The following is a 13367-nucleotide window of genomic DNA, read 5'->3' on the forward strand; positions in this document are numbered from 1 at the left end:
TTTTTTTTTTGTTTAGTACATAACTCCACGTGTTCAAAGTTTTGATGCCTTTAGTGACAATCTACAAAGTAAATAATCATTAAAATAAAGAAAACGCAATGAATGAGAAGGTGTGTCCAAACTTTTGGCCTGTACTGTATGTTAAAAAAAAAACAATCTGAATTTAAGAAAAAGTAAAAAAAATTGTATAAGACTTCCTGGCCTAATTTCAGACTTTCAAACTGAAAACAACAATCTGAATTTAAGAAAAATTTAAAAATTGTAAAAGACTTTCTGGCCTAATTTCAGACTTTCAAACTGAACAATCAAAATCAACACATGGCTTGTTTTTGGTGCCTAAGGGTTGAACAAATAACATTTTACAAAACAATTACACAAAAAACACGCCTTTTTCTTACCTTTATTGTGAAAAATCAAACGTACTGCTAAGATCAATTAATATATTGATACAATGTTAATGACCAGTAGTTCTGTTCAGCTGCAAATGTGATTTTAGAACAATGTTGCAAATCTGCAGTTCAGCCTATGAAACAAAGTAACCCCCCCCAAAAAATGTTTTTTCTATGAAATCCACCCGTGTATTGATTAACAGGTGTATAATAAAAGAAAAAACTTGTTATTTTGAAAGTGAAACTAAAAATACAAAACTTTGGTCTGCTTCCCTTCACTGGCTGCTTCACACTTTTCAGCCGCTTAGGGTAGAAGCACTGGAAAACACTCCAAAAACTGCAAGAACAAAAAGAAAAAAATTCTACAAAAACAGGTTAACCTTGAGTCTATTGAAGAAATACGTCAACGTCATTAAAATAGAAACATGAGCCTGGAAGAGACATTTCAGTTTCGTATATGGTCGCTAAACATCTGCTGCCAAGGCACGCCAGCTTATACCTCCGTTACTCACATACATACGTATACAATGGGAACGACAAACACAATGACCTTAAATACAATTATTCAAAGCAAATTCTTTTTGAAATAAAAATGGGAAAACTAGACAAGTTTGAGCGTACTGTGTGACAGCGATAAAGGACTTCCTTCAAAATGGCGCCCACAAGTCCAAAACCCAGTTGAATCCTTTCCATACATTTGACATGCTCTAAGCCCATATATAAACACCGCACTTGATACCTGTACTCTGCACCTTATACGTGTGTGTGTGTGTGTGTGTGTGTGTGTGTGTGTGTGTGTGTGTGTGTGTGTGTGTGTGTGTGTGTGTGTGTGTGTGTGTAATAGTGTCTGCATGTAAAGAAATGGTCTGAGGACAGGATTAGTGCCTATGGGCGTGCTAGTTTGGGTTCATGGGCCTTCAGCGTGCCGACAGCGTCCTTCACAGCGTGATAGATGATGTTTTTCACCTACAAACAGAAGAAAGCAAGCTGTAAGCAAATGGAGAGTAAAATATCACATAATTTTAGTGGTGACATTTGCTTGTAAACATTGAAGGAGAGAGATTTTGTCTTGTTTTTGTCTTTTTCAGTGTCCTTTTGTTTTGTGGCAAAATTCCGATACTTGTGAAGTTGTTTGTGTGCATGTGCAGGTTTTTTTTTAGGTGTTTCGTTAGGGATATCCATCCATTTTCTACCGCTTATTCCCTTTTGGGGTCGCGGGGGGTGCTGGCGCCTATCTCAGCTACAATCGGGCGGAAGGCGGGGTACACCCTGGACAAGTCGCCACCTCATCACAGGGCCAACACAGATAGACAGACAACATGCACACTCACATTCACACACTAGGGCCAATTTAGTGTTGCCAATCAACCTATCCCCAGGTGCATGTCTTTGGAGGTGGGAGGAAGTACCCGGAGGGAACCCACGCATTCACGGGGAGAACATGCAAACTCCACACAGAAAGATCCCGAGCCTGGATTTGAACCCAGGACTGCAGGACCTTCGTATTGTGAGGCAGACGCACTAACCCCTCTGCCACCGTGAAGCCCTCGTTAGGGATATTTAAGAGTTAAACAATGGTGGATTTGACAAACATCCAGCAGGTGCACCTCCACGATCGTCTAAGACTAGCCACCCGAGGAACAGTCTCACCCGGACAGGTGCTGCAACAATTGGTTTAGCTAACCAAATACTTTTTGCACAAACTGAGGAACAGTCTCACCCGGACAGGTGCTGCAACAATTGGTTTAGATAACCAAATACTTTTTGCACAAACTGAGGAACAGTCTCACCCGGACAGGTGCTGCAACAATTGGTTTAGATAACCAAATACTTTTTGCACAAACTGAGAAAAAGTCTCACCCGGACAGGTGCTGCAACAATTGGTTTAGATAACCAAATACTTTTTGCACAAACTGAGAAAAAGTCTCACCCGGACAGGTGCTGCAACGATTGGTTTAGATAACCAAATACTTTTTGCACAAACTGTGTAATGGCCATAGCATCAATGTGTATATATATATAAAAAGTTAATTGCCAGTCACAATTAACTTGTGTTCACCCGGGAACTTTATCACAAATAAGAATATTGTGATAAAGTCCTTTATTTTCTGTAATGCAACTAAAAATATGAACATGTCATACATTCTGGATTCATTACATATCAATTGAAATATTGCAAGCCTTTTGTTATTTTTATATTGCTGAATATGGCATACAGCTTAAGAAAACTCAAAAATCCATCTAAAAAAATTAGAAACTGAAAAATTTAACTGCACCCTGTGAACAGCCTGCTCTTTTAGACATGCATTTTTATGTTTGACCCTCCTGATGGAGGGTGTCAATAATGGTCCTCTGGACAGCAGTACTCCTCATACTTGTGATTTAGTTTACTGAACCCAGCTGAGTGTTTTAATGGCTCAGGGAAAAACTTGCAGGTGTTTCGAGTTAATTAGACGATTCAAGTGATTAGTTAAATAGCCTGCTAGTATACTTTTTCATGATATTATAATATTTTGAGATAGGATATTTGAGTTTTCTTTAGATGTATGCCATAATCAGCAATATTAAAACGACAGAAGGCTTGCAATATTTCAGTTGATGTGTAATGAATCCAGAATATATGATATTTTCATGTTTTAGTTGCATTACAGAAAATAAAAGGACTTTATCACAATATTCAAATATTCTGAGATAGTCCTGTACATACATATTATGTCATCCATTTACCTAATATTAATGAACTGTTACAGGGGTATTCAATAATCATGCTAATACTAAAGATGTAAATTAATGGAATGTGGGGATATAAAAGGCATCCGGCAGAAGCGGAAATTAACGTCACACACCACCTGGAGCACCTGTCAGCCACAGCGTTTTTGCTACGGAGCCACTGCGTGGAAGTATCCTCATATTTTTGACTGTTTTTGTGGACTTACCATCGGCCTGTGGAGAACTGGGACGAACAGAGACGCTTACCAGGAGGACTTTGAGTTGGACTGCGCGGTATCGTGAGCACGTTGTGGCTACCAAACATTTGATCGCTTGCCCGTGCGTGCGTGCCGCTATGTGCATGTCACGTATGTAACTTTGGGGAAATATATGTGCTGTATGAACTTTGGGGAGGTGAACGACACTTTGGGCTGTGGGATTGAGTGTGTTGTGCAGGTGTTTGAGTTGCATTGGCGGGTTATATGGACGGGAAGGGGGAGGTGTTTGTTATGCGGGATTAACTTGTGGCGTATTAAATATAAGCCTGATCGTGTTGTGGCTAATAGATATATATGTCTTGTGTTTATTTATTGTTTGCGTCGTTCCCTGCTGAATACCAGGTCCCACCCGTGACTCCTTAATTTGCGTAGTGGCAGCGACACCTGGAGAACTTGGGTGCGTTTGTTCCAACTGTGAGAAACAGTCTCAGGGAAGCTCATCTGCATGCTGGTCATCCGGCCTTTGTCGTCGTAACCGGCTTGAGTGAGCAAATGCTCACATCCAGACGTGTGTGGCACGTTGGAAAAAAGTGTTCTCTTTACAGATGAATCCCATTTTTTTCTTTCAGAGCAGATGGCCCACGTGTGGGAGAGCGGTTTGCTGATGTCGACGTAGTGGCCAGTGGTGGGGGTGGGTTTATAAAATTAAAGTTCCAGTTATTGTCACTGTTACGTTCCACATAGTGGTTTGTTTTTTTTCTTCTTTTGTTTGAACAGGTCACACTCAATCATGATTGCTGCCAATCAACCGGTTCCTGTTCCCAGCTGCTCATCATTTCACCTGTTAATCAGCCAGCCAATCCCGTCCACCAATCATCCTCCTGACCTGCTTAAAACCACCTGCTCACCACTGGATTGGAGAATTCTTTTTCTGACATCCTGTGTGGAGCTTTGAGGGACGCTACTTTGTCTTTGGCGCTACTTTGTTTTGTAATCATTTTTTTAAGCCACCTGATTTTTCAACCTTTGTAAGTATCTGCGGCCTAGTCTCGGGAAAGGTTAGACAGAGGCCTCTATACACTACACACGTAGGATTTGTGTGTGTATAGAGACACCAGGCTTAGTGGTGGCTGTCACCCTTGCATGTTTTGAACCCGTCTTTGGTTAGAGTAGTTAGGTAGGTTTTTGGTTTACTCTAATTAAATAGCTTTAGTTAGTCAGCTTACCTTTCTTTTCTAGAGGTGTATTTTGGTATGTTTCTTTCATTTCTCTGACAGCAACTGTATTCCCAAGCTAGGCTAGTGTTGTCTTTGTTGTAACCCCCCCTAGTTTTTTTTTTTTTTCAATTCTTGGCTTTGGTCTCTTTAATTTACTAATCATTTGATTTATACACTTTTATGTTGCGTTCCCCTAGGATCCCTAGACTTCGAGCCATCTGGGAACGTAACAGTCACACACACACTTGGTGTGGCGAAATTCACCCTTGATCACCCCCGGGAATCATTTTTGGTGATTTAACCCCCAATTCCAACCCTTGATGATAAGTTTCTAGCGGGGATGTAATGGGTCTCATTTTTTATAGTCTTTGGTATGACTCGGCTTCACGGTGGCAGAGAGTTTAGTGCGTCTGCCTCACAATAAGAAGTTCCTGCAGTCCTGGGTTCAAATCCAGGCTCGGGATCTTTCTGTGTGGAGTTTGCATGTTCTCCCCGTGAATGCGTGGGTTCTCTCCGGGTACATCGGCTTCCTCCCACTTCCAAAGACATGCACCTGGGGATAGGTTGATTGGCAACACTAAATTGGCCCTAGTGTGTGAATGTGAGTGTGAATGTTGTCTGTGTTGGCCCTGTGATGAGGTGGCAACTTGTCCAGGGTGTACCCCGCCTTCCGCCCGATTGTAGCTGAGATAGGCGCCAGCGCCCCCCGCGACCCCAAAAGGGAATAAGCGGTAGAAAATGCATGGATGGATGGTATGACTCAGCCAGGGTTTGAAATCACAACCTACCGATCTCCAACCACTGAGTTATGCCTATGATATGTTATTGCTATTTTATTGATGGCATTGAATGCACAAAGATACCTTGACGAAATACTGAAGCCTATTGGTGTGCCATTTACCTGAGACCATCACCTCATGGTGCAGCGTGACAATGCACGACCCCATGTTGCAAGGATGTGTATACAATTCCTGGAAACTGAAAACATAGCAGTTCTTGTAAGGCCAGCAGACTCACCGGACATGACACCCACGTTTGGGAGGCTGTGAGATCTGCATATATGACAGCGTGTTCCAGTTCCAGCCAATATCCAGCAACCTCACATAGCCATTAAAGAGTGGACCAACGTTCCACAGACCACAATCAACAACCTGATCAACGAACTCCATTCAAAAGGAGATGAGTTACACTGCATGAGGAAAATGGTGGTCACACCAGATACTGACAGCTTTTCTGACCCTTCCACACCCCCAACAAAGCAAAACTGCATATTTCAGAGTGGCCTTTAATTGTGGGCAGAGTAAGGCACAACTGTGCAATAATCATGCTGTTTAATCAGCTTCTTGATATGCCACACCTGTGAGGCCGGATGGATTATTTTGTGCTCACCAACACAGATTTATACAGATTTGTGAACAATATTTGAGAGGAATAGGTCTTTTGAAAAAATTTTAGATCTTTGAGTTCAACTCATGAAAAACGGGAGCAAAGACAAAAGTGTTGCGTTTTTATATTTGTTCAGTATATAATAACCCATAAGGTAGCTTTGAAGCAGTATCTCAAGTCGCCATCTGATGTCACTGTATCGCACCGTGTTTGTGCGGCATCAAAACACATCTTGCTTAAATGTGTTTGTTTGCTTTGTCTCTTGAGTGTACAAACTCAACAATCGAGAATCACCCTTGCTCACTGGGTCTTTTTATTTATTTTGTACACACGCGGATACATTGGTCTTTTTATTTATTTTGCACAAAACAGTCAATATTGCCTCTGTCTGTGTTACAACACAAACAATTCCTGTTGTTACCACCCACCTAACATACTAATGGACTGTATTGATGTATATGATATATCATGTAAAAAGGTCTGTTCTCTGTACATCAGGGCCATACCTACATATTGCGAGTTGAATGTTAGTGTAATAAATAGAAACAGCGATGGATCTGTGTGCTCTTTAGAAGACGACGTAACTGCGGTAGCAAACATTGTTGACTTGTTTAAAAGTCTTAAAAAGCAGGCGTTGATCAAAGACTTTCCTGCTGTGAGATGTTACTGATGTGCCGATGAACAGGTCCATTCTCATACAAAAGGCAAATCAAAAGGAATCATAATGACTTTTTTTGTAAATGTAAAACATTTCCTTGTGGTCTACATAATATGTAATGGTAGTTATTTGGTCAAAATGTTGCATAGATTGTGTTTTACTTTCTGACCTTACGCTAGAACTTTAGGCTACTTTTGGCAACAGCAGAGGACAAATGTACCATAACAAAAAGATAGAAAATGAGAAGAAACTTATCAACTACGGTGTTTGGCACGAATTAGAATGGCGCAAGCGTGCAAATTTTAAGGACTTAAGATCTTAAATACACATCTGCAGGTACCAGAAGGTGAGAAGTTAGTTAGTTTCCCTATACAATATAATGCCCCAATACCCTTCGAGTGCAATACGTCCGTTATTTATTACTTCGGTACTCCTGTCTTGCTCCGTATATTGTACAGTATTTGTATTTTGTACTTCTATAGTGTTTTGTATATTGTACAGAATTGCTTATTATTTTTATTGGATAGTAGTCTGTTTATTTCAATTGTTAGTTTTTCCTTTATTACTACCTCTTATGTCATTTATTTCACCCCATATTTGTTCCCACTACCGCACCTTAAGTTGGAGTCTTTAATCTCGTTATATGCAAATATAATGACAATAAAGTTCATTCTATTCTATTCTAGTTTTGCATTATTTTGCAAAACAAAATGGCAGATAATAATGTTTCCTAATAGGTGCCATTTTGTGGTCTTTATACACACACACCATAATAATACTGGATGTTGCATCAAGGCCCGTCTGACTACAGTACTCTTAATGCTCCAACATTCCATCAAGCAGTACAACTTCACAGCTTACCAAATTCGTACGAAAATATTTTGCCAGATTTTTGAGCGCCGTTCCTAATGTTCTATATTCTCAATGGAACATTTGAAGTTTTGGTGTTGTTTACTGGCGTCTTCTTGCAGTCTCTTATCTGAGACTGCCCTCTGCTGGTCACACTTATTACACTATGTACCAAATAAAATAACTTTGAGGTCGGTAAGCACTACAATAATAATTCTGTACATTACGCGCACTGGGTAATAAGGAGCACTGTCGATTTTTTGAGTAAATGAAAGGATTTTAAGTGCACCTTATAGTCCGAAAAATACAGTAGTACCGATGAATACGGCATCGATAGAAAATATTGATATTGGTATCAGTTTGGATAAAATCCTCATGATATACATCCAAAGTTATGAGGCAAGATTAATTACAAGAATATTACTTGCATAATGTCACTGCCGAGCAATACAATTAGCCCCGTAATAAGGCAACGATAGCTTCTTTTTTTTCCAGTGTGGATACTAGTGTGTGGTGAATTGTATTTATATAGCGCTTTTTCTCTAGTGACTCAAAGCGCTTTACATAGTGAAACCCAATATCTAAGTTACATTTAAACCAGTGTGGGTGGCACTGGGAGCAGGTGGGTAAAGTGTCTTGCCCAAGGACACAACGGCAATGACTAGGATGGCGGAAGCGGGAATCGAACCTGCAACCCTCAAGTTGCTGGCACGGCCACTCTACCAACCGAGCTAAACCGCCCCTAAATGAAGTTTAACATGTCTGAGCCAGGTGTTAATTTTCTTTCCTTGCAAAGTTTTTACAAGACATTGGTTAGGGTGGCAAGTAGGATGTCTTCCTCTGATAAGTAAATAAGTCCGACCAACGGCATGGTCATCGCCATGTTTGTATATACTGTGAGGTTCGGTGATCTTTGTGGCAGTTTGAAACATTCCATAAGGTAGGCGTGCGTGATTTGTTCACCTTAACCCACAGGTGGGAAAGTTTGGAAAGTCTCGCCTCATTGGAGTGTTTCTAAAAAAAAATTGTTTAAAGTTATCGGATTATCGTTGCAATGTCATAATTCCTAATATTGACCAGGTTATTGGGCACCTCTAGTGATATTGGAACTTGAACAGCAACGTAAATGAAAACTGAATGTGTTAAATCAGGACCTGCAGTGTAAATCAAACCTCTGAGTTAGCATGACTATATGGTTACGTACTAACCTGTAGCTTGTCTTCATGGTTCGTATGAGTCGTGGAAAGGTGTCTGAACTCTTGGGTCAGTCTGAAACAGTGTCTCACATGTTCTGGAGATACAAAGTCCTCAGCCACCTTGATGCAACTGTACAGGTTGTGTACCTGAGAAGAACAACAAATAAACAATGATCACACTGCAAAAACTGAAATCTAAGTAAGATTAAATATCTCAAATAAGGGTGATATTTGCTGATTTTCTGTCTGATAAGATAATTCTTATCACTAAGCAGATTTTATGCTAGAGTGCTTTACTTGTTTTAAGGGTTTCGGTGCTAAATGATCTCAGTAAGATATTACGACCTATATTGAGTAAAACATGCTTGAAACTAGAATATCAACTGTTGCAAAGCTGTCAACACTCACAAGTATAAAACTTTTTTTAAAGTTAATAATTTCTTATTTCAAGCGTGAAAAAAAAAAATCATGACTTTGACACAATTGTGTCTCATATTAAAACAGATGACAGCCAAATGGACTTGGCTGTTTTATTTTCAATGAAACAATAGGAAATAAGTACTCATATAGTAGTTCAGTTGTTATTAGTAGTGAGCATGTACTTATTTTAAGGTATTTTTGGGTTCATTGAGGTTAGCTAATTGTACTTGTTTTGGAAAGTCTTGACAAGCCAAATCTTATATTTCTATTGGCAGATAATTTTGCTTAGTTCAAATAAAATACCCCTCATTTTTGCATTTTTTTTTCTTATTTTGGAACACTGGCTTTTTGCAGTGCAGTTAAAACATGTTTTCTGGCATCGCATCCTGTTCTTCTCCATTTAACTAACCTGGTGTGGAGCTCCAGCGGGTATAAAAACCGCATCGCCTAGGAACTGCACAATGGCCCAGCCCTGGACACCATATTCTTCATAAAGTCTGCGACGGAGGATCTGGTCCAAGTACCAGCTCTGGTCATGGATTGGGTCGTGGTCTAGAGGGTTCTCCTGACCCTGTTCCTCTCCCACCTTGGCAGAGAACAGGTGTCAACAGCACAACCCTGATATCTACAGGCACTGCAACTTTTATAGTAAAAAGTAAAAAAAAGTATACAATGGCTGCTCACCTTGCGGAGCAATTCTCTGATCTTCTCAGCGTCCTTGGCCGCATAGATGTGCCAGAGAGCTCCCGGTTTCTCATTTGCTTCGTACACCCTTCTCTTGGTCATTTCATCCACATCTCCCTCCTCAATAGTGGTCATGACCTCTGGAGGACGAAACAAACACCAAAACAGACATACAGGGAGGGGGAGGATATCAGAGAAGTTTCCAACATGTCAGTATATGCGCAGCGTGGCTCAGATGGTAATGACCATCCAGAAACTTGAGGGTTCCTGGTACGAATCCAGCTTCCGCCATCCTTGTCATTGCTGTTGTGTCCTGGATTAAGACAGTTTCACCACCTTCACCAGTGCCACACACACTATTGTATGTATGTGAATGAATGTTTGGAGGTAGTCGACAGGCCACGTTTCTGTCAGTCTACCGCAGAACAGCTGTGGCCAAAAATGTAGCTAACCACCAAATTGTGTGAATGTGAAGTGAATAGAGATGCGTGGTTTGCGGTCACAACCGCGGAGTCCGCAGATAAACCGCGGGTCGGGCGGGAGACATGATGAATAAATAGATTTTAAATAGATTCGGGCGGGTGGCGGTTGAACCAATTCGGAAATATATATTGTAATAATCCCAGGAATGTAGGCTCATAAAACTTCTTCGTTTGTCTTGTCTTTATTGCACAAGATGTAATACAACCACACAACAGCTCTCATGTCTTTAACGTTTTTCCCAGGACAACTCGAACTCTCACTTCCTGTTGACGTCACTTCCCTATCTCTCCAAGAAGTCCCGCCCCCCAGCCAAAGTCATTGGCTAACACCCCGTAGCCAGCCGCTACATTATACATAGTTAAATGTTATGTTGAAGAGGTTCATTTAGACTACTGACGTGTATTTATAACAGGTTGATTTATATAGGCTAGTAGGTAAAGTGTTGTACCTGACAACACTTGATGGTACAATCCATATAACACGTCACAGACAACGTCACGCTAACATCACGTGACACCTCTGATGAAGGCTGCAGAAGCAAGGTAGCCCAAACTTGTCAGGTACAACACTTTACCTTACTAGCCTATAGAAATCAACCATTTATAAATAGTTCAATGTTGTTACCCACATACGAAAAACGAGCAGCACTCTTTGAAACAGTATGTGGGCATACTTTTATTTTGAAGTGTCTCGTTTGGTCTGTCGACGGATGTAAGGAAGCTACTTCCGGGTATGGCCAACGAGGTATTTGTCATTTGTTGGTATTTTACTTGGTAAAATGTTTGATCCAGATGCTGTGCATGTTATTATTTTTACGTTTGTAACCTGCTTTATTTATTACAGTTTTCACGGTGAATTTGAAGGGAAAGTAAGCCTTCAAATAGATCAGTTCAAGAAAGCCATTGTGTCTGTGCTATTTGGAGGGAGTTACACTTTCTAACCTCACTAATGCCTTGCATCGTCTATATTAGATATATAACAACGGGCGGGTGGGTGGGGCTTTGATAAAATATTGGTTCGGGTGGATTGCGGATGGATGACGACTTTAGTGATGCGGTTGCGGATGATATAATTGCCTATCCGCGCATCTTGAAGTGAAAGAATGATGGGTTTTTAGTTCTCACTGTAAAGCATTTTCAGCGTCTATAAAAGTGCCTTATAAATATAATGCATAATTATTATTAGTACCCTTTTATTATCAAGCTGTTGACATTAGGTACTCTTTTGGTGTTGTCTAGCTGTTGACATTCAGTACCGTATCTCACCAAAATACACGCCTTACATTTCAGCGACCGTAACAGTACGTCTTCTCAAGGAAGTGGAATAGAAATGATAAGGTTATACTTTAGTCAGTGTATACCCTGTACTCATTGAGGGAAACATTATTCCAGCATGCATTGCGAGTATGAAGCAGAGCTCTGCTGTAGTAAATATTACAGTTACAGTAAATATTCATACCTGCGTTAGCAGCTGCTTCGACAAAACCTGTGTGGAGTTATATTCAGAAGACAATAAATCTGTACTGCTATACAAGTTGTACACTTACTATTGTATTTCTATTGTATTATCCCTTGATGATATAATACAATGGTTGCTGAAATCAGAATCCGCTTTATTGACCAAGTATGTTTAACACACAAGGAATTTGACGTGGTCGACTGTGCTCTTTATTCAATGCAAGAAAAAAAAAAAACGCAACAACTATGACTGCACCATCCGGCCATCCGATGAAATGTGAGAAGTGTACACTTTATTAATAGAGTCGGGGAAAAAGTGTACATGTCTCAAAAGAGGGTGAAGACCGTACACTACTGCAAATGTCATTTGTATGTGTGAACAGATAAGAATTCTGTCAAAAATAAGAGTGGAACATTTAACCTCATTATGTTCAATGTGTTTAGGAGAGTAATATTTAGCAATATTAAACACAAATGTTATTCACACTACCCAATCGCATTTACCAGCACAATAATCACATTCACAGCCTCAGATTGGCTCGACGGGAAAAAAAGCAGGTTGTGACCTGGCTTGTTTGATTAACAGTGAATTTGTGTTTTAGAAAGACAAGTCTGTATGTCTATGATAATAGAGACGTGTTTTAATATAAGCAAAACCTCACTGAATGTTTGTTTCTCCTTGTGTGTTATGTATGGCGGGTAGATGTCACCTCAACTTTGGACAAGGACAGAGAAGGAAAAATCTACCAGAGAAGAAGGAAGCTAACTCTAGATGCCCTTCATTCATACTGTTTTCCCACAGTGATTACAGCTAAGCGGACCACATCACCTTTGCAGGAACTGAACATACTAACAAAAGATCTTAAGAGTTACACATCATGTGGCTTTTTGCACAAAAAACATTTGGAAAAAGATGTACAAAAGGACTAGAGTACATTTTCAATCAATAATTGGAATTATTGACAAAGCTTTTAGTTACATAGAAGAAAGATGAGAGTCACATTGCCATGCCCCCCAGCCCATTACATAGATAACCGCAGAGAGAGTTGAGCAGTGAAAAGGGGGAGTTAGTCAGAAAGAAGGGCATGCTACTTAAATACAACTGAAAGTCTACAAACCTTTGCGTCCATTGATATCTGCCTCTGTGAAGGAGAAATGTTGCCATAATGAAAAGGACATATACCTGAATTTTATTTTGAAGGGTCCTTTGTAAGCCAGTGTTTAGGAATGGCAATGAAACACAGTCAATTATTGTTTTTGATATTGTGTTAATACCAGTGTAAATATGTAGGATACTTGGCCGTCATTTATATAATGTTAAGGAACTGAAAGAGCTTTCACAATTTTGTGGGGAAGATGTTTAATGTCTGTGGGGACTTTTTGAACAAAGTTGTTACGATAATTGAGAAGACAGGATCAACGCAATCATTGACTTTTTGTCCACTGATCCAGGAAAACATTTATGTGGTCCGAGGTCACTGGGTTCTATTTTACCCCAAATATATTTTTATGGGGTTGAGGTCAAGACCTTGCCGTGTGCACTAGGGAACAGTCAAGCAGGACCAGAAAAGGACATTCCCGAAACTCTTACCACAAAGTTGCAAGCTTGGAAATGTCCAAAATGTCTGGGTCTTATCAATAATTATGATTGTAAGTAGTCTAGATGAACATTGACTAGATAATATTTAATTGTATCCTAAA

General features: G+C 40.1%; 1 protein-coding gene across 3 annotated transcripts in view; it reads right to left on the reverse strand.

Annotated features, from left to right (window-relative positions):
* Positions 1 to 386: 386 nt before the first annotated feature.
* Positions 387 to 13367, reverse strand: part of kdm3b (lysine (K)-specific demethylase 3B) — a 45284-nt gene continuing 32303 nt past the window's right edge. For 2 of the 3 annotated variants that reach the window (XM_061902066.1, XM_061902065.1), the window contains exons 21-25: positions 12785 to 12808; positions 9727 to 9866; positions 9452 to 9628; positions 8635 to 8769; positions 387 to 1355 (exon numbers count right to left, since the gene is read on the reverse strand). In XM_061902066.1, the coding sequence (XP_061758050.1) occupies positions 1275 to 1355; positions 8635 to 8769; positions 9452 to 9628; positions 9727 to 9866; positions 12785 to 12808 (557 nt within the window). In that variant the 3' untranslated portion in view covers positions 387 to 1274. The remainder of the gene's footprint in view (positions 1356 to 8634; positions 8770 to 9451; positions 9629 to 9726; positions 9867 to 12784; positions 12809 to 13367) is intronic. The other variant, XM_061902067.1, reaches the window with a different exon arrangement.

This window comes from Nerophis ophidion, linkage group LG05 (genome assembly GCF_033978795.1).
Source record: "Nerophis ophidion isolate RoL-2023_Sa linkage group LG05, RoL_Noph_v1.0, whole genome shotgun sequence".
Taxonomy (NCBI): domain Eukaryota; kingdom Metazoa; phylum Chordata; class Actinopteri; order Syngnathiformes; family Syngnathidae; genus Nerophis; species Nerophis ophidion.